The sequence below is a fragment of the Euprymna scolopes genome, chromosome 7, assembly GCF_053919585.1.
Source record: "Euprymna scolopes isolate OS-2025 chromosome 7, ASM5391958v1, whole genome shotgun sequence".
NCBI lineage: Eukaryota > Metazoa > Mollusca > Cephalopoda > Sepiida > Sepiolidae > Euprymna > Euprymna scolopes.
Window position 1 is genome coordinate 165821411 of NC_136488.1, and position 23431 is coordinate 165844841.

Below are 23431 nucleotides of genomic sequence, written 5' to 3' on the forward strand. Positions count from 1 at the left end.
TATCAGTCAATATAACTTCGATAACTTATTTAAACCAAGAAATTGCAATAGCCTAAAATCTAAAAATTTCACTATATACTCTCTCTGAACCCACACTTACAGGAGGTAGTCATTGTTTCAAGACTGAAAGGAGGTCTGTGTGTGTGTGTGTGTGTGATTAAAACAATTATTAACTATTCAGTATCTGTATACAATCGACAAAAGTGTGATTCTCAAATTAATGAAGAAAAAAAAAAAAACACGCAAGGAATTTCTACAAATTTATAAAATCAGAATAAAATATTACCAATAATTCTTTACATTAGCAGATTCTCTTCACATTCTTCAAATGATGAAATGCATTTATTATAAAAATCATTACGCCAATTTGAATCAAATAATAAAAAAAAATAGTGATGTTCATTTAATTTTATCCTTAATGATCGTGTAAACTAACGCAAATGAGATGCTGCCAATTTGAATAAAAATCCCGTTTTTCAGAGACTGATCTTTGACGGCAGTGTATTGGATTTAACCCTGGACATTAGGTGACCAAAACTAAAATTGCTCATTAATTAGGAACTATCTGGTTATGGTTGACGGAATGAGATCATGCTACCCCTGTGAATTAAATATAGGATTCCGTTCAAGATTCCATGCAGAAAAATTCCAGAGTTCGATAAGATAAACCTGAAGAAGGTCGGAAAATAACCGAAATGTTGTGAAAATGACACTCAAGATGAGAACAGTAGTCTGAAAATCCAAATAATATTAATAGCCAATCCTCATCTGAAAAATTCAGAAAGTCTTTCTCCATTTAGTTGTTATTTCCAGTCTTCTTGAACTTTTTGTCATTGAACTCAAACAATGCAAATTCAAGATAAGAGTAGTTGGAGATTGTACAACCCTTGCTGCACATACGGTTTCTGATAATAAAAAAAAATGTTAATGCTATTTTTTTGTTTCATCTTTTTTTTTTTTTTTTTACGACCTTAAAATCAAAATTTGTCTTTAAGTTAAAAGATTAAAAGCTAAAATAAAAAGATGTAAAAATTTGAAAAAATTGGTTAAGGAATTGTTTTTAAGATTGTTTTTTAGTTTAAAATTCACTGTATTTGTGAAACAGCAGTGAAGCTTAGTCATGTACTGCTATTATATCAGGAAAGACTTGCTTAAAATAATTAAAAAAAAAAATTTTTTGTTTTAAATCACCTACCTTCTTTGGGTCCATATTAAATTTCTTTTTGCCCATTGACATCTGTTTGGTCTTGGGATTGTTTTTACTGGAAAAGATAAAAAAAAAAAAACAACATCAGATACAATGACTAAACCATTTTTGCTTATCACATTATAAAATATACAAATGGCATTCAGAAAATAATGCCTCCTATTTTTTTTTTACGCCCAAATGGATCAGAGGACATTAAGAATTGCATTGTTATGACAACTTATGCATTCACGACCTGAAAGTGTCATCTCTGTTACAGATTTTGACGGTGAAAAACTAAAGTGCATTGAGAATGGTCGTAAATAAGTAGAAAATTCTAGAGTAGAAATAGGTTACTCGTTTTAATGATACCACTCCCATTTTCATAAGTGTTCAACTTTTTGAGCTAAAAAAAAAAAAAAAAAAGAGGCTTTACTTTTTGAAGGATCTTCATAAACTGAAATAAAACATGTAAAATAGATGAAATTTCGGGACTAAAAAATATCAAAGTAAAAGGGTGGAAAGATAAAATTGTCACCCTAAAAAACACAGGATTCCATTTCCATTTGATGAAAACCAGCTTTTTTTTTGGTTGTTGTTGAAGAGCATCTATTACTTGACCAGTTGTGTACAAATCCCAAGAACGATAGGAGCTTTCTGAAAGTGATACAACGTACAATGAGCGACACAAACGATGTACCACTGTACAACTCATGCTCTCTACCAATCCAAGTTATGACAACAGGACCATTGCCAGCGCTCTCAAAATGCAAATCCAGATGGTTCAATACTTGAGGGCACAGCTCAACAAAATTTCCGGCAATGATTATGGTCTTTAGTGTGGTTTCAAGTGAGAGCCACATAATACCACTTCACATCTTCAAAGTTGGCTTAAAAGTCAACCAAGGTGTACTTGAATGTGCTCAAGAGTGTGGTGATCCCTGTTGCAATCAAGTGGCTGCTGGCTGATCCCGAGTGTGGCAGCAGAACTCAGCGCAGGCCCACAAGTTCAAAAAGCTCCAGACTTGGCTTCAGAAGGAGTGCTACTAGGTTCAATCCCTCCTTTGTCAGGGGGACCAATAATGGAGATTCACATCGTAGTTATGGTTGTATCAAAATGAAAGCGAAATCTTTAAGTGATTCTTCCTGGACGAATGAACACGACTTGCGAAATTGTGAAAATTTGTAATTTTTATGAAAATAAACATTATCGTCACATGAAATGGCATTAAAAATAGAATTTAAAGAAAATCTGTAAAACTACAATAAGTTTCTAGCATGACTACTCAGCACTGCTCGGGACAAAATAAAAGTAAAAAAAATGCATCTGAAATATTTCTTTAAAAACTTATTCTTTATATATTTCTCTTGACCGTTACACATACTTCTAGCCTCTTATTTTCAGTCAATAATTTCCTGTTTCAACAAAGCAGCTACTATACTTTAGTAAAGCATATTTCAGTTCTAGTTTTAAACCAAAGTTTCGATGAGGAAAAAAAAATGTGTCCCTATTTTGTCTAAAGCAATATTGAAATAGAATACAGCAGCTTCGGGAGTGTGTCTTGCATAGTTTCTGACTTTTGCATGAACACACAACTGCTCTATATGAGAAGAGAAAGACTTCAATTATTGACCAACACAAATTACAAGAGCTTAATATTTACTTCAAACAAAAAGAAAATGTTTCAAGAACTCAACGAAAATAAATTCAAATAGATTTAAAAGAATGACATTTGGGATTTTGCGGTGTGGGGAGGGGGGGATGGCTCTAATCTAGAAAGATTTTTTTTATTCTTGAGCAGTTTATATACCGTGCTGTTGTTTAGAAAGCCATTCTTAATCTTGTTTTGGGTAAGGTTTTTTTTTAACAATCTAATAAACAAAAACAAAAAACAGAATACAGTAAAATTTAACTTTAAAATCCTATCTAAAAATGTTCTGTAAACTGCACAAGAAGCGACGTGGATCAATCCTTAAAAAAACGTTTTTAAATAAAAAATATAAAAGTGTTCCTTTCAGATCAAAGCGTATGGAAAATAAATGAGATAAATAATATTAAAAAAATGAATGGTATGAAAAAGTTGTCCAATTGAAGTGAAAACAAGAAATGGTGATGGATGCTGCAGAATTGCTTTGTATTTTTAGAGGATAAAAGTCTCATTTAATGTCAAGAGCCCAGGGAGCCATTATAAAGAGAATAAGACAGGGTTTTAGGGTGTGGCTACATTATACCCCCACCCACAGACTTCATGTAACCCAACCATACTTTAGAGTTATTCTTGGCAGCTGTGATTAATACACACACACACACACACATTGCGTGTGTGCATGTGCATATATATATATAAATATATATAATAAATAAGAGCAAAGTTAATAAAACATGTTAAAAAAACATGTTGAAAAAAAAAAAAAGACTTAAAAACATTTAATCTGAAAAGGAAACACTTAAGTGGATAGTCCTTAATCCGCGGAGTTTCGAAGAAATACATTCCTTCAAATCAGAGGGTAAGATATATATATATATATATATATATATATATATATATATATATATATTAAAAAAAGGGTAACTATAAACATACTTTTTCTGCTTAAAACCAGCTGAAATAAAATATGTAAATAATACGAGAAGTTATACTAATTTAATTAAATATTATTATTGAAATTTAATTAATGAAAAATTAAATTGCTGGAAGACGGGACTTTAAAGGCTATGAAAAAAAAATTGGATACATTACGGGATGAATGAAAAAGTAAACATGGTAAAAAGTACTCAAAAAGAAAATCTATACACATACAATACATTATATTTTGGTAATATTTGCTTGATGTATTATATACATGTGGAAAAAAGTAAATGAATTAATAATACATGTTAATATGAAGATATGTTCAAAGAAAACAACTTTAAAATTGGTTTCATTAATAAGTGCTGATGAGATTGCCCAGTTGGGCAAAGTTATGATTTATAAACTGATGTACATGTATGCCAACAGTGGGCAAAAAAAAAAAAAAATGTACGCAAGTTATTACAATAAAAAAATAATATTTAAAAAAAAAAATGAACATAAAGAAGGTCTGTCCCATATGATAGTGGTAACATTTAAGTATTTATAGCTCTAGTAATGTACTATTGAGCTATCTCAGTTGAAACTTTGTATTATTTAATGATATGCAATTACTATCATAATTAGTAAAATTGCATATAGAAACTATTATATATATATATATATATATATATATATATGCATGCATATACACACCCGGGGGGGGGGGGCGTCCAGCTGTGCCTGAGCATAAAATAGGCTAAAATATATTTTAATTTGTCCAGATTTTGATTATATTATTATAGAGTTGTGATTTCAAAAGTTAAAAAAAAAAATTTTAAAAAAGAAAGTATTTAGATGCCATCAGCTAGAATTGAAACCGAAACTGTAGCATTCAAAGCTGGTGACGTTACCACTGTAACGACGTGAGACAGTGATTAATGTACAAAATATTTAACGATTTTTTTTTTCAATTTTGACTCCTTAAAATCATTTTAACCGGCTAAAGACCCATAAAAGAATGGCCTATAGAAAATCCAATCATTTGAGGCCCTTAGCGCCACTCTGCAACTTTCAGTGTCAGAGGAGATAGAGTTTGAAAATATGGAGACAGACAAACCTATAGCCGTTTATTATATATATATATATATAACACATAATTTCTTCAGACAAAAACAAAAATTCATAGATTGTAACAAGTAACTTTACTTTCTTCCTCCATAAGCGTTATTTCCATGAACAGAGTTCCTTTCCAAGAGCACGCCATCTGTGGAATTAATTATCACAGGACTACTTCCCTGTAAACTACAACAGTTGTCTTCAAATCCAATGGAAATAACTACTTTCCATAAACCATGCTCATAAGCAAAAAGATGGGTGAATAACATTTACTTCTCATTATCATCTTCATCCATCTCATTAACCTTTTATGGCATTTGGACTTAAGCCATAAATTATTAACAAAAATCCAAACAAAAACACAAAGATAATGTCACTGCTGCTAATTACTGAATTATCTCAGCAACAAAGTACGAGGTACCTTCAATAAGTTTCCAGACATTTTTGTACAGGCATAAAACTGTTGTAGACTCTTGAAAATTCAATATGTTATTGCTATATATCTTATGAGATGACGAAATTTTCGGATTTATGATTTCAGATTCAAATGATCAGCTACAGCAGGAATTGAAATCCAACCTACTAAAGCCTGATTATCACAGCTGGTGAATTTCAACAATGCAATCTGGACACAAGGACACATTAGAAGAACAATATGCAATAAAAATTTTTTAAACTTGGAAAAATGACACAGAAACGTACGAAATGCTTCAGACTGCTTTTGGAACATCTTGCATGAATCGAGCATCAGTTTTTGAGTGGCATAAGAGATTCGAGGAAGGCAGGGAGTCTGTGAGGAATGATAAGAGGTGTGGGAGGAGTAAGGAAGTCAGAAAACCAGAGTTGATTGGTTAATAAAGAATTTCCTGGATAAGAACCATCCATGAAGTTGTTTTTGAAAGGAAAGGGTTTCCCAGATGATGCAGCCTTGATTTCTGAAGTCACGTCGTGGCTGGAGGACCAATCTGGGGTGTTCTACAAAAACGGTCTCCAGAGCTGCATCAAACGATGGGAGAAATGCATAACTCTGGGTGGTTCCTATGTAGAGAAAGACTAATAACTGTGCGAAGTTTCGTTGTTTTACTGCTATGGGAAGTAGGTCAGGGACATTACTTATTGCACGCCCCTCGTACACCCTACCAGAGTTGATTGACAAAAAAATTCATAGATAAGGACGGTCGTGTATCTATAGAGACAATCAGGGCACAGTTTGATGTCAGTGTGGCAGCTGTAAACGCAATTATTTGAGAGGAACTGAATACGTGGAAGATTTGCTCAAAGTTTTTCCCAAGGATGCTCCATCCTTGTCGCACACGATTTGACCAAGATGAACATCAAGACAGTTCCTCACCGTCCCTATAGTCCAGACCTTGCTTCATGTGACTTTTGGTTATTCCCTAAGCTCAAGGAAAACCTTAGAGGCTGTCGTTATAAGACAATTTAAGAGATAAAAGAGGCTATGATGAGGGTCATTGACACTCACAGAAGAGGATTTCCATGGGGCCTTCCAGAATTTGTTGGAACGGTACAAGTGCATTGCAGCTGAAGGAGATTACTTTAAAGGAAACTAGAGTTTCATGTGTGCACTATCAATAAAAGTGTCCATACGAAAAGTCTGGAAACTAATTCAAGGCACCTCGTACAAAAGGTTTGAAGTTGAGAAAATATGGAGTGGCATAGAATATGTTAGATTCGAATGATGAAAACTACAAATGATGCTGAATGTCAGCTTCTTTATAAGCATTGAAAAGCATTGCGGGGTGGGGGAGAAAGAGATATGCCAATTTATTATGGTATGTTGGTTTGATAGTTTATGTTCACAAAAGACCAAATGATCACCAAAATTGCAAGGCTGTAAAGGAGACAATGTTTTGAGGCAGAGGTATGACTCGTCACAAAAAAGTGTCCCCAAGATAAAAGAGGGGGAAAAATATAGACACATGATAGACTCGTCCATTAAAAGTATGAGAGTGTGACTATCAAACAACTCGCATTTGATTATAGCAGTTCTTACTAAAGTCTGAGAGTCTACTCAAGGATCTACAAAATTTTTTAATAAGGTGGAGTGCATATTGCTGACTTTAGAGCCTCGTAGGCCAAAAGAAAGAAAGAAAGATGCCATGGACACGTTTTAAAACCGTTTTGCTTTGAATTTTTACTGAAACTGGTTCTTCAAAACCTCATTCTTTTAATCCTTTTCGGGGGGGGGGGAATCACACACACACTGGAATGCCTACTAGACACTAAGATCTCTCTGTACAGGGGTTTATCAATCTGGCATGAGGATACTTAAGATATTTATCGATCCAGCACAATTATTTTTAAATTATCGATTTAAAAAAAAAATCGAGATATGAAATAGAATATTATAACTTTAGTTTTTCAAGAACTTTTACAGAACGATTATATGGGAAGCAAAATCAAATTCGAAGGATTAGAAAAATTAAAAACAACTTGCTTCCATTTTAAGAGAAAGTCAAATAAATAAACACAATATGTTGAAATTATTGGAATTAAACATTACTCACTATATACTGAACTAGCAGGTCACTCGGCGTTGCCCAGTCGTAAAATAGGTATAAGTAATATATTTTAATTAATGCAGTTTTATTTATTATAAACAGAAATACCCTAAGTATTAAACGTGACATTAAATTCCTTTTTAAAATGAAGTAACAAAATGGAAAGAAACTAAGACGTGTATGTGACTATATTTTTTTTTAAACAGTTCACTTGTAAAGAAAAAAAAATACTCAAGCTGAGAGTGAAACAAAAACCTAAAAACAGTGAGTCAATTATGATAACCAATACACCAGCTTGACACGATAATTAAAATTTTAAAAGCCACTTATTAACATAAGGAAGCTGTCATGTCTCACGACTATACATGCACATTATGGAAACAGTAAAGAAACAAATGAAAATCTGATACCTCCATGTTCCATTTTTTAAATTTTTAATCCTTTAGCAGCCCTTTTTCCCCCCAAATGAAAACGGATTCAAAAGTTTCCCCACATGTCTGAATAATCCATATACCAAATTTTAAGTCTGTAGATAAAAAATTCTTTGAGTATACAAGTTGAGAAGTGTTCTCACATACATTTTCACTTTTATATATATATATATATATATATATATATATATATATTAGAATATCCGTCACAGCATGGGTGAAATTTTCTGAGCAGACCAATTTTATACAACTTTTCTATCCCGTTAAAAAGATTAAAATCAAGATATAAGGATACCAAAAAGTATAACAAAAAGTTATCATAGATTCCAATTTTAATTGGAATCTAAGATTGATTCTAGAAAATGTCTTAAAAAGAAATTTAAGTTCAAGGAATGAATGCAGATTTATTTATTTAATTGGTGTCTAATTTATCTTTTCATTTTTTCATAGACCCTTTGCTTTCTTTGTTTTTTGTGTGTAGCTTTGGTTTCCTAGTCTGTCAGAATAGCTGGTCTGGTCACAGCAACCGAATTTCGTTTGTTACATACTTTCCTTTTAGCTGTATGCTTTAATCCAACTGTAAAATAATTGAATTTTAAAATGTGTCCATATTATTATGCCCTTGGAATCTCATGTGTTTTTATTTGTTCTTGTTAGCGATACTCTTTGAACGAATTCAATTATTTATATGAAAGTGCATTTTTACCTAAATGCGAGTTGGGAATAATTTTCCCTTTGACCAATTTGGTACACCCTAAATGGGGAGCGACATATATATATTATTTTTAAAATATAATTATCCACGTACACGTAGCCACTCTGACGAGTTGTAGACGACGAAACATGTCAGTAGATAATTACATTTTAAAAATAATTATATATATATATATATATAGCTGTTAAAAAAAGACATTTTTTTTTGTATCCATGGTAAAAAAAAAGGATGGAGGGATAAATAATGGAGGTTGAAAAAAAAAATAAAATAAAATAAGAGGGTAGAGCCAGCCGACCGAATTTTGATCTCACTTTTCAAAGCCAAAGTTTCTTTTTTTTTTTTTGTATGGGAAAACGAATTCAAACGGGCGGATGGCTAAAATAAAATCAAACTATTGGAAAGAAAAAAAAAATGGCGAAAAAACTAAACTAAAATAAATCTATCGTTATGATAATTATACAATGGAGGAAATAATTTGAATATATGAATATATATATATATATATATATATATATATAGATAGATAAATAGATAGACATGTGTGTGCTAGAACTTATCCATCCTAAATGCTACGTAATCATGCACAATGTAAAAAATATGCATAAACAGAACTGAGTGTAAAGTTAATGAAACTAGTCACCCATAATAAGAAACCATAAAATTAATAAACGCTCGTTTTTCAAAAGAAAATGCAAATTAGTTAACCTTTATGAAGTTGCTCGCATATCCATGACTGAGTATATTAAGTTTGTTTTAATAATTTTTAAATAGTAGAAAAAGTAGGTTTTCAATATCAATGTGACAAAAAACTCAATTGTATGTGTATATAGATAAACGCCTACACATAACATAAGAGATTGTATTAATTTGGTTTTGGCGTTATCTGTTGTAGGTGTTGTTGCATTTTACTCCATGTTTATCTCGTGTTTAAGTTAAGAACTAATCTTCTCTTTACGTAACAAATGCAAGAGCATTTCATTAAATAAAATATACACACTAGGAGAGATAGCGGGAGACGTTTTATCAAATGCTGAACATTGGGAGAATAAAACAAAAGTATTTTTAATAAATTAAACAACATTTAAGCCTAATTTGTTTTATGCAAATCAAAAAAAAAATCACAAAGCCACATAAAAAGTGTTTGAAATCGTATAACAAAAATAAAAAATAGTTTATCTCAATCAAAAAAATTCAACAAATATGTATCAATTTTTTGTAGGAAGAGAATAATATATGCTAAATATGATAAAATAAAACTTAAGATTTTTACAAAAATAAATGCTTAAAAGTTCATTTTAACAAGTTTCATAAAAAACAATTGTCATTTTTTTAAGTCAATCTCTTGATCATAAGTTTAAAAGTGCAAAACATGATCTACTCTCTCGCTACCAGATAAGTGATGACTGTTCAGAGACAATATTTAGCATATGACAGGGGGCTACTTGATCGCAGGTATTAATCATTTATAGAATTTATGACGAAATAATGCTGCCTTCTACTTTAACAACCTTTATTTTTTAGTATTTCTCAACATTCAAAGTTTTTTTCTTTTTACAAAAAAACAAAAAAAAACAAACTCTTCAACGTTGAAAAATGATAAAAACAAATGTTAAAAAATTTTACAAAAAATTTATTTATACTCAAATGAAATAAGCGAGAAACTGGCTGAATGATTCCTGAGTCATTTAAAAAACAAAAAACTTAAAAACAAAATGGCCTTACCATAAGAAATGGGAACATTTCGGGTTTTTCATACGTTTATACGAATCATTGTGAAGCCATCTGCGACACCATTCTGCATAGAGAAATTCTCTAGCATCCATTTTTGAAGCGCCCGCCAAAATTTTTGCCATCATTGAATCAATTTCAAAAGGATGACAAAGAGAACATAATTCCATGCAAAATCCAATAACCATTAATTTTTTTTTTTTTTCCGGAAAGCTCTATTTTGTTTTTCTTTTTGTGCTTAAAAATTTATCCACTTTAAAACAGTCGTAAATTTCTTCCTTTTCAACAATCCCACCTGATCCTTTTTTTTTTTTTTTTTTTTTTTTTCAAGCAGATAAATTGTGTTTTGTTTTCTTTCTATTTGGTTGTAATTTTAGGTAACACACATCGTATAGATATCTTATGGAAAGAATGGCCATGATAAATAGCGACTCCTTCAAAGTGCAATATAGAGAAGAATTTTTAACAAATCACAATGGCGGGAGGATGACCTTTGCAAAGGCACAGCAGTTCAATTACAAATGATGCCATCATAATGATAAAGGATGAGCAGACGTTCAATCCACTGAATCTCTACGCTTAACTGTCATTAGTCAGCCTGATCCCCCGGAGGAGGGGGGGGTCTTAATCCGAGATTATCCATCAATGATCAAGTCTTGTAAACAACATTTGCAACATGTTGTAACTAAGACCATTGATTACTTGTTAATTAATACAAGAGAAATTCTGACTTCTGAACAACTTTTATAAAGTTCATTTTTATGTTAGACCATCATTTGTTTTTATATGTAACAGAGCACATGAGTGCGTAGGAAAACATCAGCAGCAACAAAGGATGGCAAAAATAAATGTAGCTGCTGTAAGAGAACATAAACAAAAAACAAATCTGAGTCTGCATTTTTTTTTTTTTTTTTTTTTTTTTACTTTAACAAAAAGCATTTATTGCTGTAATTCACGTCTCGACATCATTTAAAAAGTTTCTCGCTGCCACATGTCCATCTAACTAGGTCTGCATTTCGCTTTCTTCCGACTGCACGCGGGTCACAGCCGGCCTATTCTTGCCTTCACTTTACACCTCCCACCCATCCTTCGGCTGCTGCTGCTATTTTCATACACGCTCATATGTGCTCTGTTCAAATATATATATATATATATATATATATATATTTACTTGAGTCACCACTTAAGGATAAGGATTAATGAATGTTTAGTAATCGTTAATGGTGTAATTTGGGTAGAATTTGATTATTTATGGGGACAGCTCAACAAGAAGTTGTTTACATTGGATTTGAAGGTTACCATGTATTCAACCGGGAAGCAGGCTAGCGGAACAGTGTTCCAAAGGTGGGCGGTTTTGAGAAAGAGGTTTTGTTCATGGAATCTATGTTTAGAATTAGGCACAGATAGAGAGTGGAGAAAATCATATATAGTGGTTGTAGCTAGAGCGTGTATATGTATGTATATATATATATATATACACACACACACACACACACACACACACACAAACAAACAACAATTATGTTGACACCAGTTCTCGTCAGATTACCGATGTTAAGCAGTAATAAGCCTGGTCAGTACTAGATGAGGAAATACTAAGCCCTGTATATGCTCTCCACTTATCTCGGCATTCTTTCTAGTCATCCTGAATTTCTACTTGCTGCTAAAATGAAACAATGCCAACTCAATAGAGGTGTCGTTGGAGATTGCACAACTTTTGTCATAAATTTCAAGCGCAGACTCCTACAGCAAACGGTACCGTTTATTATATACATACACACACGGTGTCTCAAAAAAAAACAAAAAAAATGTACTAACACTTTAACGTTTATCATGTTTGTTCTTGACAATAATGGTGATCAATTTGAACATTTGCGAACATGATTTTTCAATTACATTCGTCTTCTGTATTTAAAGTTATTCCATTTCAATTACATTCATCTTCTGTATTTAAAGTTATTCCATTTCAATTACATTCATCTTCTGTATTTAAAGTTATTCCATTTCAATTACATTTGTCTTCTGTATTTAAAGTTATTCCATTTCAATTACATTCGTCTTCTGTATTTAAAGTTATTCCATTTCAATTACATTCGTCTTCTGTATTTAAAGTTATTCCATTTCAATTACATTCATCTTCTGTATTTAAAGTTATTCCATTTCAATTACATTCGTCTTCTGTATTTAAAGTTATTCCATTTCAATTACATTCGTCTTCTGTATTTAAAGTTATTCCATTTCAATTACATTCGTCTTCTGTATTTAAAGTTATTCCATTTCAATTACATTCGTCTTCTGTATTTAAAGTTATTCCATTTCAATTACATTCGTCTTCTGTATTTAAAGTTATTCCATTTCAATTACATTCGTCTTCTGTATTTAAAGTTATTCCATTTCAATTACATTCGTCTTCTGTATTTAAAGTTATTCCATTTCAATTACATTCGTCTTCTGTATTTAAAGTTATTCCATTTCAATTACATTTGTCTTCTGTATTTAAAGTTGTTCCATTTCAATTACATTTGTCTTCTGTATTTAAAGTTGTTCCATTTCAATTACATTTGTCTTCTGTATTTAAAGTTGTTCCATTTCAATTACATTTGTCTTCTGTATTTAAAGTTGTTCCATTTCAATTACATTTGTCTTCTGTATTTAAAGTTGTTCCATTTCAATTACATTTGTCTTCTGTATTTAAAGTTGTTCCATTTCAATTACATTTGTCTTCTGTATTTAAAGTTGTTCCATTTCAATTACATTTGTCTTCTGTATTTAAAGTTATTCCATTTCAATTACATTTGTCTTCTGTATTTAAAGTTATTCCATTTCAATTACATTTGTCTTCTGTATTTTAAGTTATTCCATTTCAATTACATTCGTCTTTTGTATTTAAAGTTATTCCATTTCAATTACATTTGTCTTCTGTATTTAAAGTTGTTCCATTTCAATTACATTCGTCTTCTGTATTTAAAGTTATTCCATTTCAATTACATTCGTCTTCTGTATTTAAAGTTGTTCCATTTCAATTACATTCGTCTTCTGTATTTAAAGTTATTCCATTTCAATTACATTTGTCTTCTGTATTTAAAGTTATTCCATTTCAATTACATTTGTCTTCTGTATTTAAAGTTATTCCATTTCAATTACATTTGTCTTCTGTATTTAAAGTTGTTCCATTTCAATTACATTTGTCTTCTGTATTTAAAGTTATTCCATTTCAATTACATTTGTCTTCTGTATTTAAAGTTGTTCCATTTCAATTACATTCGTCTTCTGTATTTAAAGTTATTCCATTTCAATTACATTCGTCTTCTGTATTTAAAGTTATTCCATTTCAATTACATTTGTCTTCTGTATTTAAAGTTATTCCATTTCAATTACATTTGTCTTCTGTATTTAAAGTTGTTCCATTTCAATTACATTCGTCTTCTGTATTTAAAGTTATTCCATTTCAATTACATTCGTCTTCTGTATTTAAAGTTATTCCATTTCAATTACATTCGTCTTCTGTATTTAAAGTTATTCCATTTCAATTACATTCGTCTTCTGTATTTAAAGTTATTCCATTTCAATTACATTCGTCTTCTGTATTTAAAGTTATTCCATTTCAATTACATTTGTCTTCTGTATTTAAAGTTATTCCATTTCAATTACATTTGTCTTCTGTATTTAAAGTTATTCCATTTCAATTACATTCGTCTTCTGTATTTAAAGTTATTCCATTTCAATTACATTTGTCTTCTGTATTTAAAGTTGTTCCATTTCAATTACATTCGTCTTCTGTATTTAAAGTTATTCCATTTCAATTACATTCGTCTTCTGTATTTAAAGTTATTCCATTTCAATTACATTCGTCTTCTGTATTTAAAGTTATTCCATTTCAATTACATTTGTCTTCTGTATTTAAAGTTATTCCATTTCAATTACATTCGTCTTCTGTATTTAAAGTTATTCCATTTCAATTACATTTGTCTTCTGTATTTAAAGTTATTCTATTTCAATTACATTTGTCTTCTGTATTTAAAGTTATTCCATTTCAATTACATTTGTCTTCTGTATTTAAAGTTATTCCATTTCAATTACATTCGTCTTCTGTATTTAAAGTTATTCCATTTCAATTACATTCGTCTTCTGTATTTAAAGTTATTCCATTTCAATCTATGTTCATAAATAAAAGTGTGAGTACATGTTTACATTTTTTGAGACACCCTGTAGACATATTTCTTAACTTCGACATTGGTTGATAAAAATTGATTTATGAAAATTAAAAAAAAAAATAAAATAAAATAAATCTATACATCTATAAGTGAGAATGTGTGTGTGAGGACACTTTTCAACTTAGGTGCTAATGCAGAATGATCAACGCTATTTTTTAAATTATATTTCTATGTTTAATTAAAGTTTTATATGTTTTTTTATTCAATTGTAAGGTTAAAGTACAGAATAGGTGCAAAACACCCTCCCCTCCACAGGTTAAAAATGGCTTTTTAAATAATAACGTTATTATTTCAGCACCGATCACTCTCTGCAGGAGTACCAACTTATCTACTCAACGAATTTTTGATCTACAGACTTGAAATTTGTTATATAGGATAATCAGACATGTGGAAAACTTTTTAATCGGTTTTCATCCGGAAAAAAAGTGCTGTTCAATGAAATATGACAACTTCTTTATGTCAAGTATGAGTTGGTTTGAAAACACTCTTTGAAAGTCATGTTAAGCTAGTCTAATGGTTATCGTACTTGACTCCGTCTTTAGGTTTTGATCTCGGCTCAAGTATTTTTTTTTTTTTTACTTACAAGAAGTGAACTGTTTAGAAAAAAAAACAATACTCGCATGCATATGTCTCAGTTTCGTTCTGCGTTTTTTTTTTATTTTTAACTTTTTTTTTTTTTTTTTTTTTTTTTTTTAAAAGGAATTTGACGTTACATTTAATACTTAAAAATTCTGCATTAATTCAAATATATTTATTCAAATTTTACGACCGGGCAAAGCCGGATATATCTTCCAGCAAACAAATCAATTTAAATGAATTTCACAATCCCTAAATATTTCTGTTATGCGGAATTTTACTTTGATTCTAGCATTATTCTTCTGTTATAAAACGTTGATCAAAAGAAAATCATAGTTAAGACATTTAAAATCTTTGGAGCAATTCATTTTTACAGAAAGACAATGAAACGGACAGTTATCAGATTTGGGTATTTAAAGTGTTGTTGGTGTCCCAGACTCCGGGGTAGGCGACACCAGGGCACGTCTCACACTTGCCCTACATATGGTCTTGTCTAAATGGTAAATATCAGTCGTTTTGCATGCAGTCAAATCACACTCAACCCATGTCTTACTCTATCACGCTCCATAGATGTGGCATCATGCTGTACATGGCCAAACCATTTGAGACACCAAGCAGGTAAAGCATATATAAAGTAATAAAGGATAGGGTAATTCCGTTATTTAATGGCCAAATTTTTTTTATAACTGAATAAACATGCCATTGACTAAAAAAAAAAAGAAGTTTTTTTTTACCATACATTGAATCAATTTAAAAAAACACTATACAGTGTCCGTTTCTCTTACTAACCTCTTTCTCACAGAAAAGATGTTGTGAGTCTATCTCTGCTCTCTATTGTTCTTTCCATGGCAGGTGCTCGATTAAGATTCAATCTATGGTCACCCCATGAAACATTTGCAAGAAACACCCGTCAAGCTACAACCAGTGTCAACAATTTTCTTACTCTCTATCTGTGCTTAAAACTAACGAAAATTTCATAGACACAGCTTCTTTTCCTAGAACTGCCTCCTTGGAGAACACTATACCATGGGGCTGCTTTCAATTTGACTCCAATATAATCATCTCCAAGTCCAATGTAAACAAGTTCTTGTTGAGCCATCTTCTTTATCAAATTCTACTCAATTTCCACTTCTACGCATCATTAAGGTGTTGTCTCACCAACTTTCTTACTAATTAACTCTGATCCTTGAATGGCCGTAGAGCCTTGATAAGTGGTCCCTCCTTTGTAATATATATATATATATGCTATGATGAATTAAGATTTGTTCCTCAACGTAAATACCCCCGACTAACCCAACAAGCTGCAAAATCCCACCCCTACACCGTTGAGATTCCTAGAATGCTAGAACTCTAATAGCCTCTTCCCTTGAATTATTAGACTTTGAAATTTCCTTTCAGTTTCCCTGATACCCTGATTGTACAGACATGCAGAAGTTGAAATGTAATGTGAACAGACATCTTGCTGCTCAATTCTCATCATCCCTGTTGGACACTATCCCATATAATAGCCTCAGGTTTCAAGTGGCAATATGCCGTGTTTGGAGTATATATATATATATATATATATATATATATATATAAAAAAAAAAAAAAAGCTTATCAAGTTTTTTTTCTTTTTTAACTTGCGTTTACCCCCTTACAAGGTATATCACCCCTTGGACGTAAGGGGCTACTATTTGAGACCATGCCTAGGAAATATTTACAAGATGTTGGGAAGCAGGTAGCAGGAAGGGAATGCCAAAGTCTAGCAGATTAAGGGAAGAACCTATTAGACTAGAAAGCTTTGTGGCATTTAGGGACCTCAACAGTGAAGGGGTGATATTTTGTTGCTAAGCAGATTTGTTGGGGATATGTATGTTGCGGGGGCACAAGTGCAACGTGTTCATCAGAACACATTCTACTAAAACATCTGTAAAACAAGTATACTTTCCTCCAGCTTAAAATCGCATATCGACTTGATCATAGCATGGTCATGACAATGAAGATGTTGCAGATCAGAAATATTTGGGAGCCATGGCTCACATACAAGATGGCAAAGCAAACACAGGTTGAAAAGACTTTGCTCTGAATTTTGAAAGACATGTCCCTAAATGTAAAGAATGCCAGCAGTTTCCTGAACTTTCCTCAAGCAACCAACAACACGAGCAATGATACCTGGTTCACAACAATCACCTGCATTAAATACGTTAATAGATGATGGTTTCAACATTAACTGCAGCGCCATCTACATTCGTATTTCACATCCACATATCTATAATAAAACAATCACTTTTTTTATTCTTAAGAAATCAAAAAAAAAAAAAAATCATTTTTTGATTGATTGTTGCAATGGAAATATCGAATTTGAGGTTTCGTTAAAATAGGACGGATTATGTTATTTTTTTATTTTATTTTATTTATTTGTTTTTTCAAAGTAAATTTACATTTCACCCAAGACCACAAAATAATAAAAAATCAAAGAAAAATTCTCAAAGAATAGTAAAAAAAAAAAAAAAAAAAAAAAAAAAACGAAAGAATTTCAACCTTTTCTTAGTAATCGATAAAACATCGATCCAGGTCAATTTATCGAGATTTATAAAAGTAGATATAAAGTAGAATCTTACGGTGATGAGTTTTTTTTCTTTAAATAAATTTTATTTTACAAATCATGCTTGTTTGTAATCACAAACATGGAGAACTAGAGTTTCTCCATACAGGGGTTCGTCAGGACAACATGGCATGAGGATATTTTTCCCTAGAAGTAAAGCCTAACTAAATATCAAAAATCACATAAGATTTCCTCTGCATAGCTAACCTACACCAACTTTTACAAGGAATGGTACACCTTCTCCAAGTTCTCTTAAGTGACAGCACTAAGCCGGATACTCCACCAAACTAGATGAATTCTTGTTCTGGAATCCAGTAAAACCAAGAGCTACAAGAATAATCTATATAATTATAAAACTCAAATGACCTTGTAACGAGTGATGTAACCCACTTTCCGGTTTACGACATCCGGTTGCGCATGCGCGCATAAACATTAACCCATATCAACATAAACAAATAAACACAAATCGCATCTTTTGCAGATTTTGACCTGCGCACTGAAATATTGACGTTATTTTAAAATTATTATTTAACATGGGAAGAGTGGGGGTGTTTTGCAACTATTCTTTATTGCAACTATACTGTCGCTATTTTCTTACAACTAAACAACTTTAACCCGTTGACAAACATAAGAACAATTGTAGTAAAGCCAAGACTACTACTACTACTACTACTACTACTCTCTATCCGTCCCTTTTCCTTCCTTCTTTTTTATTTACATTTCTAGATACAAAATAGTTGTGCGAGAACAGTGAATTTGTTGACACATTTACTAATCTGTTTCAATATTAGTTTTATTTTATTTTATTTATTTATTTAGGTTTTATCTTTTGCTTCAGGTTTTATTAATTATTATTTTTTTTTTTTAGATTTTAAGTTTCTATAACTTGGTTGAAGGATTCCAATATGGGTTTTTCATTCTTATATTTTTCATCGGTAGGTTCATGTGCGTTTTTGCTGCTAAATGACTTTCGTCAGCGTTCAATTCGTAGGAAAATCATGTTTAATTTTCGATTTTTGAGCGATTGTTCAGAAAAATAGGTAACTTTACATGAATAGGGAGGATTTTTATTATGTTTGAGTGATCAGTCCGTGATCTTTTATTTTAATATACTTTTATAGAAATGTTATGTCAAAAAAAAAAAAAAAAAAAAAACTATTTTCTTTACATCACAAAAGTCACGGTCATACATGAATTCCATAGCTAATATAACATACTGACCCAACGGGTCACGGGTAGTCTAGTATACTATAACATTTAAATGGTCAATTGGGGAGAGGAGAATTATGTTCTCAACTTCTTTACGAACTCAGTGTTTGAGATGTAAAGGAGATTAATTTAAATGGAATATTCAAATATTTGTACATCTCATATAGCGATCAAGTGTTTGCCCTAGGAAGGGGGCCCTTTGATTTATGAGAAAGTAAACACACACACACTATCAGATTAGATAATTTTTATTCACATAAAAGATACCATTTCTAAAAACTCTTTCGCAACTCATTCTATATAATCTTTGTCGGACAAGATCTAAAACTAGAACTGCTTTAATCAAAATTTGAAACGTGTCAGAAGAAAAAACAGGAGTTAATCACAAAAACATAAAACAATTTTCTTTTTAAAAACAAGAAAAGGAAGCATTCTAAAAAATTGGAAAAGGCGGATAAGAAATTAGATATAACAATAGATAGCAAGAAGTCGAGCCAGCCATATATCCGGCTAACAATATAAGGATGGGGTAAAGTCATATTTGGGTCTTCTCCATATTTTATGAAGTATTCCCCAAAGCATAACATGAAAATCTTAAAACTATTTTATCTGATGCTGTCGAAAAGTTGTATGATGCTTACCATTATTAAGCGATATCAAATCCGTACAGCAAATTTGGAAAAATCATAAATTGGCATTTCATAAAAATTTATTCAAAATGTTTAGGGTCCAGATCATGTGAAATATGGGATTTCATTGGCTGCAATACGAGACAGATAGCAAGTCTGTGTTAAACAAGACTGTAGTTATTGTCTAAAGCAGTGGTTCCGAACCAGTTTGCCGCGGAATGATTACTGGTGGGCCGTGAAGAGATAATAGCTAGAAGCTATTTAATCATGATAACATCGCTCAATTTCAACTTAACTAAGAAAGCCATGAAAATCTTACTGCCTACGTACTATGTGAGCTGGGATTTTCTGACTAAAAATAAAAAATTGTGAAAAATTTAAATATTAAAAAAAAAAAAAAAAGTTAAGAGTGTCTCTTACATTCACCCATATATTGCAGCAGTAGTTAAAAAACACCAGGCACAACTGTTTCTCTAACATTTACTATTATTATCTTATACCAGATATTGAATACAGGATATATTGATTAATGTGAATAAAAATTCTCCTTGTATAATCATTTTTTAAATTATTTTTTTTATTTCAAAAATGGCTGTATGAGTAAAAAAGTATTAAATTTTTTATGGTAGGTGTGCAGTGAAAATTTAAATGACAGTTCGCCGCCATATAAAAAAGGTTGAGAACCATTGGTCTGAAGTATAATATTGTGACCTTTTACTTAAGCATCCAAAAATGAAATCAGTTCTAAATTAGACAATGAAACACAAGAGAAAGATGCATCTTTAAATAACTCAACTCCCACCCATATATTAAGCATATATTCAAAGTTATTGTCACAATAGACATTTTCACAAAAGTTCAAAGATCCCCCCCCCCAAAAAAAAAGTATTGTAGAATCAAAACGATATGAATTAGCAATCCATCAGAGCCCAGGGAACAGATTTAGATTAAACAGTAAAACATCCCATTTTGCTTATATACCAACTCTATGGTTTCTGATGTATATTTAGTAGTTAGCGCTCACCTGTATAATTGTGCTAAAACTAAAAACATAAAAATCAAAAGGCAGAAAAGTGTTATATAAGTAGGCTAGGATATTCTATTTTGTTCAGATAGAAAAGTCAATTCTCTAGTTTTTGATTGGTTAGCAGTGGATATTCTAGTGCATAGATATTGCACTAACATATTTTAATACGAGTTCAGCATCATGCGAAACCGCTAATAGACATACATAGAAAATTTTAGACAAATATGGGAAAATAGTCCCAAAAATGGAGTGTTTTTATTATCCCTAAAAGAGCCGCTGCGGCACAACCAAGAGTTATCGCGAAGTATAGACAAACAAAATTATATAGAAATCAGTTACAACTTTTCAGAAAGTTTTATAAAAATCCAAGGCATCAATTTTTTTTTTTTTTTTTTTTAATAAGCACAAAAGTGTCAATTTTAGCCATTTTAACCTGAAAGGCACCCCTGGGGGGGGGGGCACAGGAGTTTTCCCATAACATCTGTTATGTTACTTTTTTTACTCATATCATGTTTAATGTTTGTGCAAAATTTGTAAAAATTCCAAGGCGTAGTTATTGAGAAAAGTGCGGACAGACGAACGGACAAGGGTGAATTTACAGGTCCACCTTCCTTTTGTCGGGGGACCAATAAAAACAAGCCGAGCATGTGGGCTCCCCCCTCCAGGAGTGAATAATTTACTTTCACCATGACTAATGTTTGTGCAAAATTAAAAAAAAAAAAAATCCAAGGTGTGGTTATTGAGAAATATGCAAACAAACGAACAGGAGTAAATTACTAGCCCCCCCTCCCTCCGACAAAGGAGGGAGGGAGACCAAGAATGAAAAGCCAATTAAATTCTTCAATGCATAAATGATACAATTCTTGTGAAGCTGAGATTTCCAAGTTTATATTCAAACAGTTGGCAGTTAATTCAATTTCTAAAGCCTCATGGCATTATATACGCATGGCCAGATTTTCAATTAACTTCAAGAAAGTCAGGGTTCGGTCATAATCTAATTGTGAAAAACTAGAAATAGTTAAAGAAAAGTTGGATAGAAAAGACTTTTTCTATGGGGTCGGAGGGGGAGGGGAGAAAATACAATCGTATTTTTCTCGTTCTATGAAATTCGAGATCTCGTCCTGAAGACATCACTTATTAATAGTGAATATTTTCAGATCCCATTTGGCAACACCCCCTCCTCCATACATATATAGATTCATTTCATATATACTCATTTTTCCTTAAGTAAATAATAATAATAATAATAATCGTAATAATTACCACCCCACTCCAATACTGGAATAAAAAAAATACCCCCCCCTCACAAAAAAACATGCTGCAAAAAAAAAAAAAAAAAAAAAAATATTACAATTATCTCCACCTTCACCCCCCTCCCAAAATGCCGAGAAAAGATATTCTTAAGAGTCTACTGTTTGCAACGAATACAATATTTTAAAATTCGGTGTGACAGATTGATGGACAAATAGAACATCTAAATTAAAGTGTTCATTCAATCTAGACGTTTAATAAAAATAAAGTTCATAAACTGACGTATTTAAGACATTCTTGTACAACAAAAAATAATTTATGTTCATTGTTACATCATCTTTATGGAAAATACTAGAACTTAGTATGATCTGAGAAGACCTGGCCTGCAAAAAACTGTCTTGGTAGCCCTAATTCTACATTTTCTGGTAGGGACACCTCAGGCAATTAGCAATAAATTCGCCCTTTCTCAAATAGTAACCTAAAACCCAAGATGGCGTACCTTCTAAAACCGCGCCGGACCAATGTCAGCATGGACAGTGATCTCAGCAATGATCTAGACCAGCCATTCTCAACCTTTCCTCCATTATTGAAGGCTTTGTGCATTTCTCCATTTACTCCTTATCACCATACAAAAAATCATGGCCATCAGAAAATGACAGAAAAACAAAGTCAAAAAGAACCTTTTTATTGTCTATGACTTTGGGTTTTGTATAAAAATATGATACACAACAACAATGAAGTCCAAACCATATTTGACATATGAATCCAGTTATGTAAGTTTCTTAGGCGTGATATAATCTGAAAAAAAAATATTTTTAAATTAGCCTGGGTACCCGGCGTTGCCCGGGTGTCTGGAGGTGTGTGTTGAGAAAAAAAAAAAAAAAATGTAGTAGGCAGGCAGGCTCGAACCCGTACTGCGAAGGAGGAAAAGAAAGTGAAAAAAAAAAAAAAAAAAATGTGACACGTTAGTTGTTGTACCCATCGCCAAACTGGAAGTGACATAAGTTTAAATTAAGGCTAGACAATCGAAAAGAGGCGATGACTTTAAAAAATATCGGTGAAAAAAGCGACCCCTCCCTGTAGAAAAGTGCCTAGTTGAGGGTGAAGGAATTAATATTTTTGCCCAATTCTTCGATATTTGTTGTCCGAAGGCTCGAGCTTCAAAATGATACCAATCTCGTAAATATTCGCTGCCTGTTAAAGTTTTTGCGAGACATACATACATTTAAACAGACAGGTGAGATTTTTATTATAGATTATCAGGTACTTCAATTATTTAAACCCCACCCCCCAGACTACATAATTTTTTTACTCCCTAGGGTAAATTTACCCCTGGTTGAGGACCTCTGGCCTAGACTTTAGTGGCTTCAAGACGAAGACAAAAAACTTTTGGCTGGATTCTGTACAAATGCTGAGTAACTAAAACGAGTTACATCATTTTCTATTCAAGAAAAATAAAAATATTCTTGAGCACATTTTGTTTTTACGATTGCTAATTTGGTGATAAAAAAAAATCAATGATATTCAACATAAATCCGCGATAATAAAGCATATCAAAATATTGAGCTGCCTATTATCAGCTGGAATTAAGTTGATGTGAAAAGGCCTTGATAGTTAATGGAAGTTAGCAGATTATTATTATTTCTGATTATATGGTTATTTCTTTGATACTAATAAAAGCATTAGCA

At 31.7% G+C, this 23431-nt stretch overlaps 1 protein-coding gene across 2 annotated transcripts in view; it reads right to left on the reverse strand.

Moving 5' to 3' along the window:
- Window positions 1-23431, reverse strand: part of LOC145280125 (cytohesin-1-like) — a 340097-nt gene that overhangs the window by 64428 nt on the left and 252238 nt on the right. For both annotated transcript variants that reach the window (XM_080131884.1, XM_080131885.1), the window contains one exon: window positions 1196-1262. In XM_080131884.1, the coding sequence (XP_079988010.1) occupies window positions 1196-1262 (67 nt within the window). The remainder of the gene's footprint in view (window positions 1-1195; window positions 1263-23431) is intronic.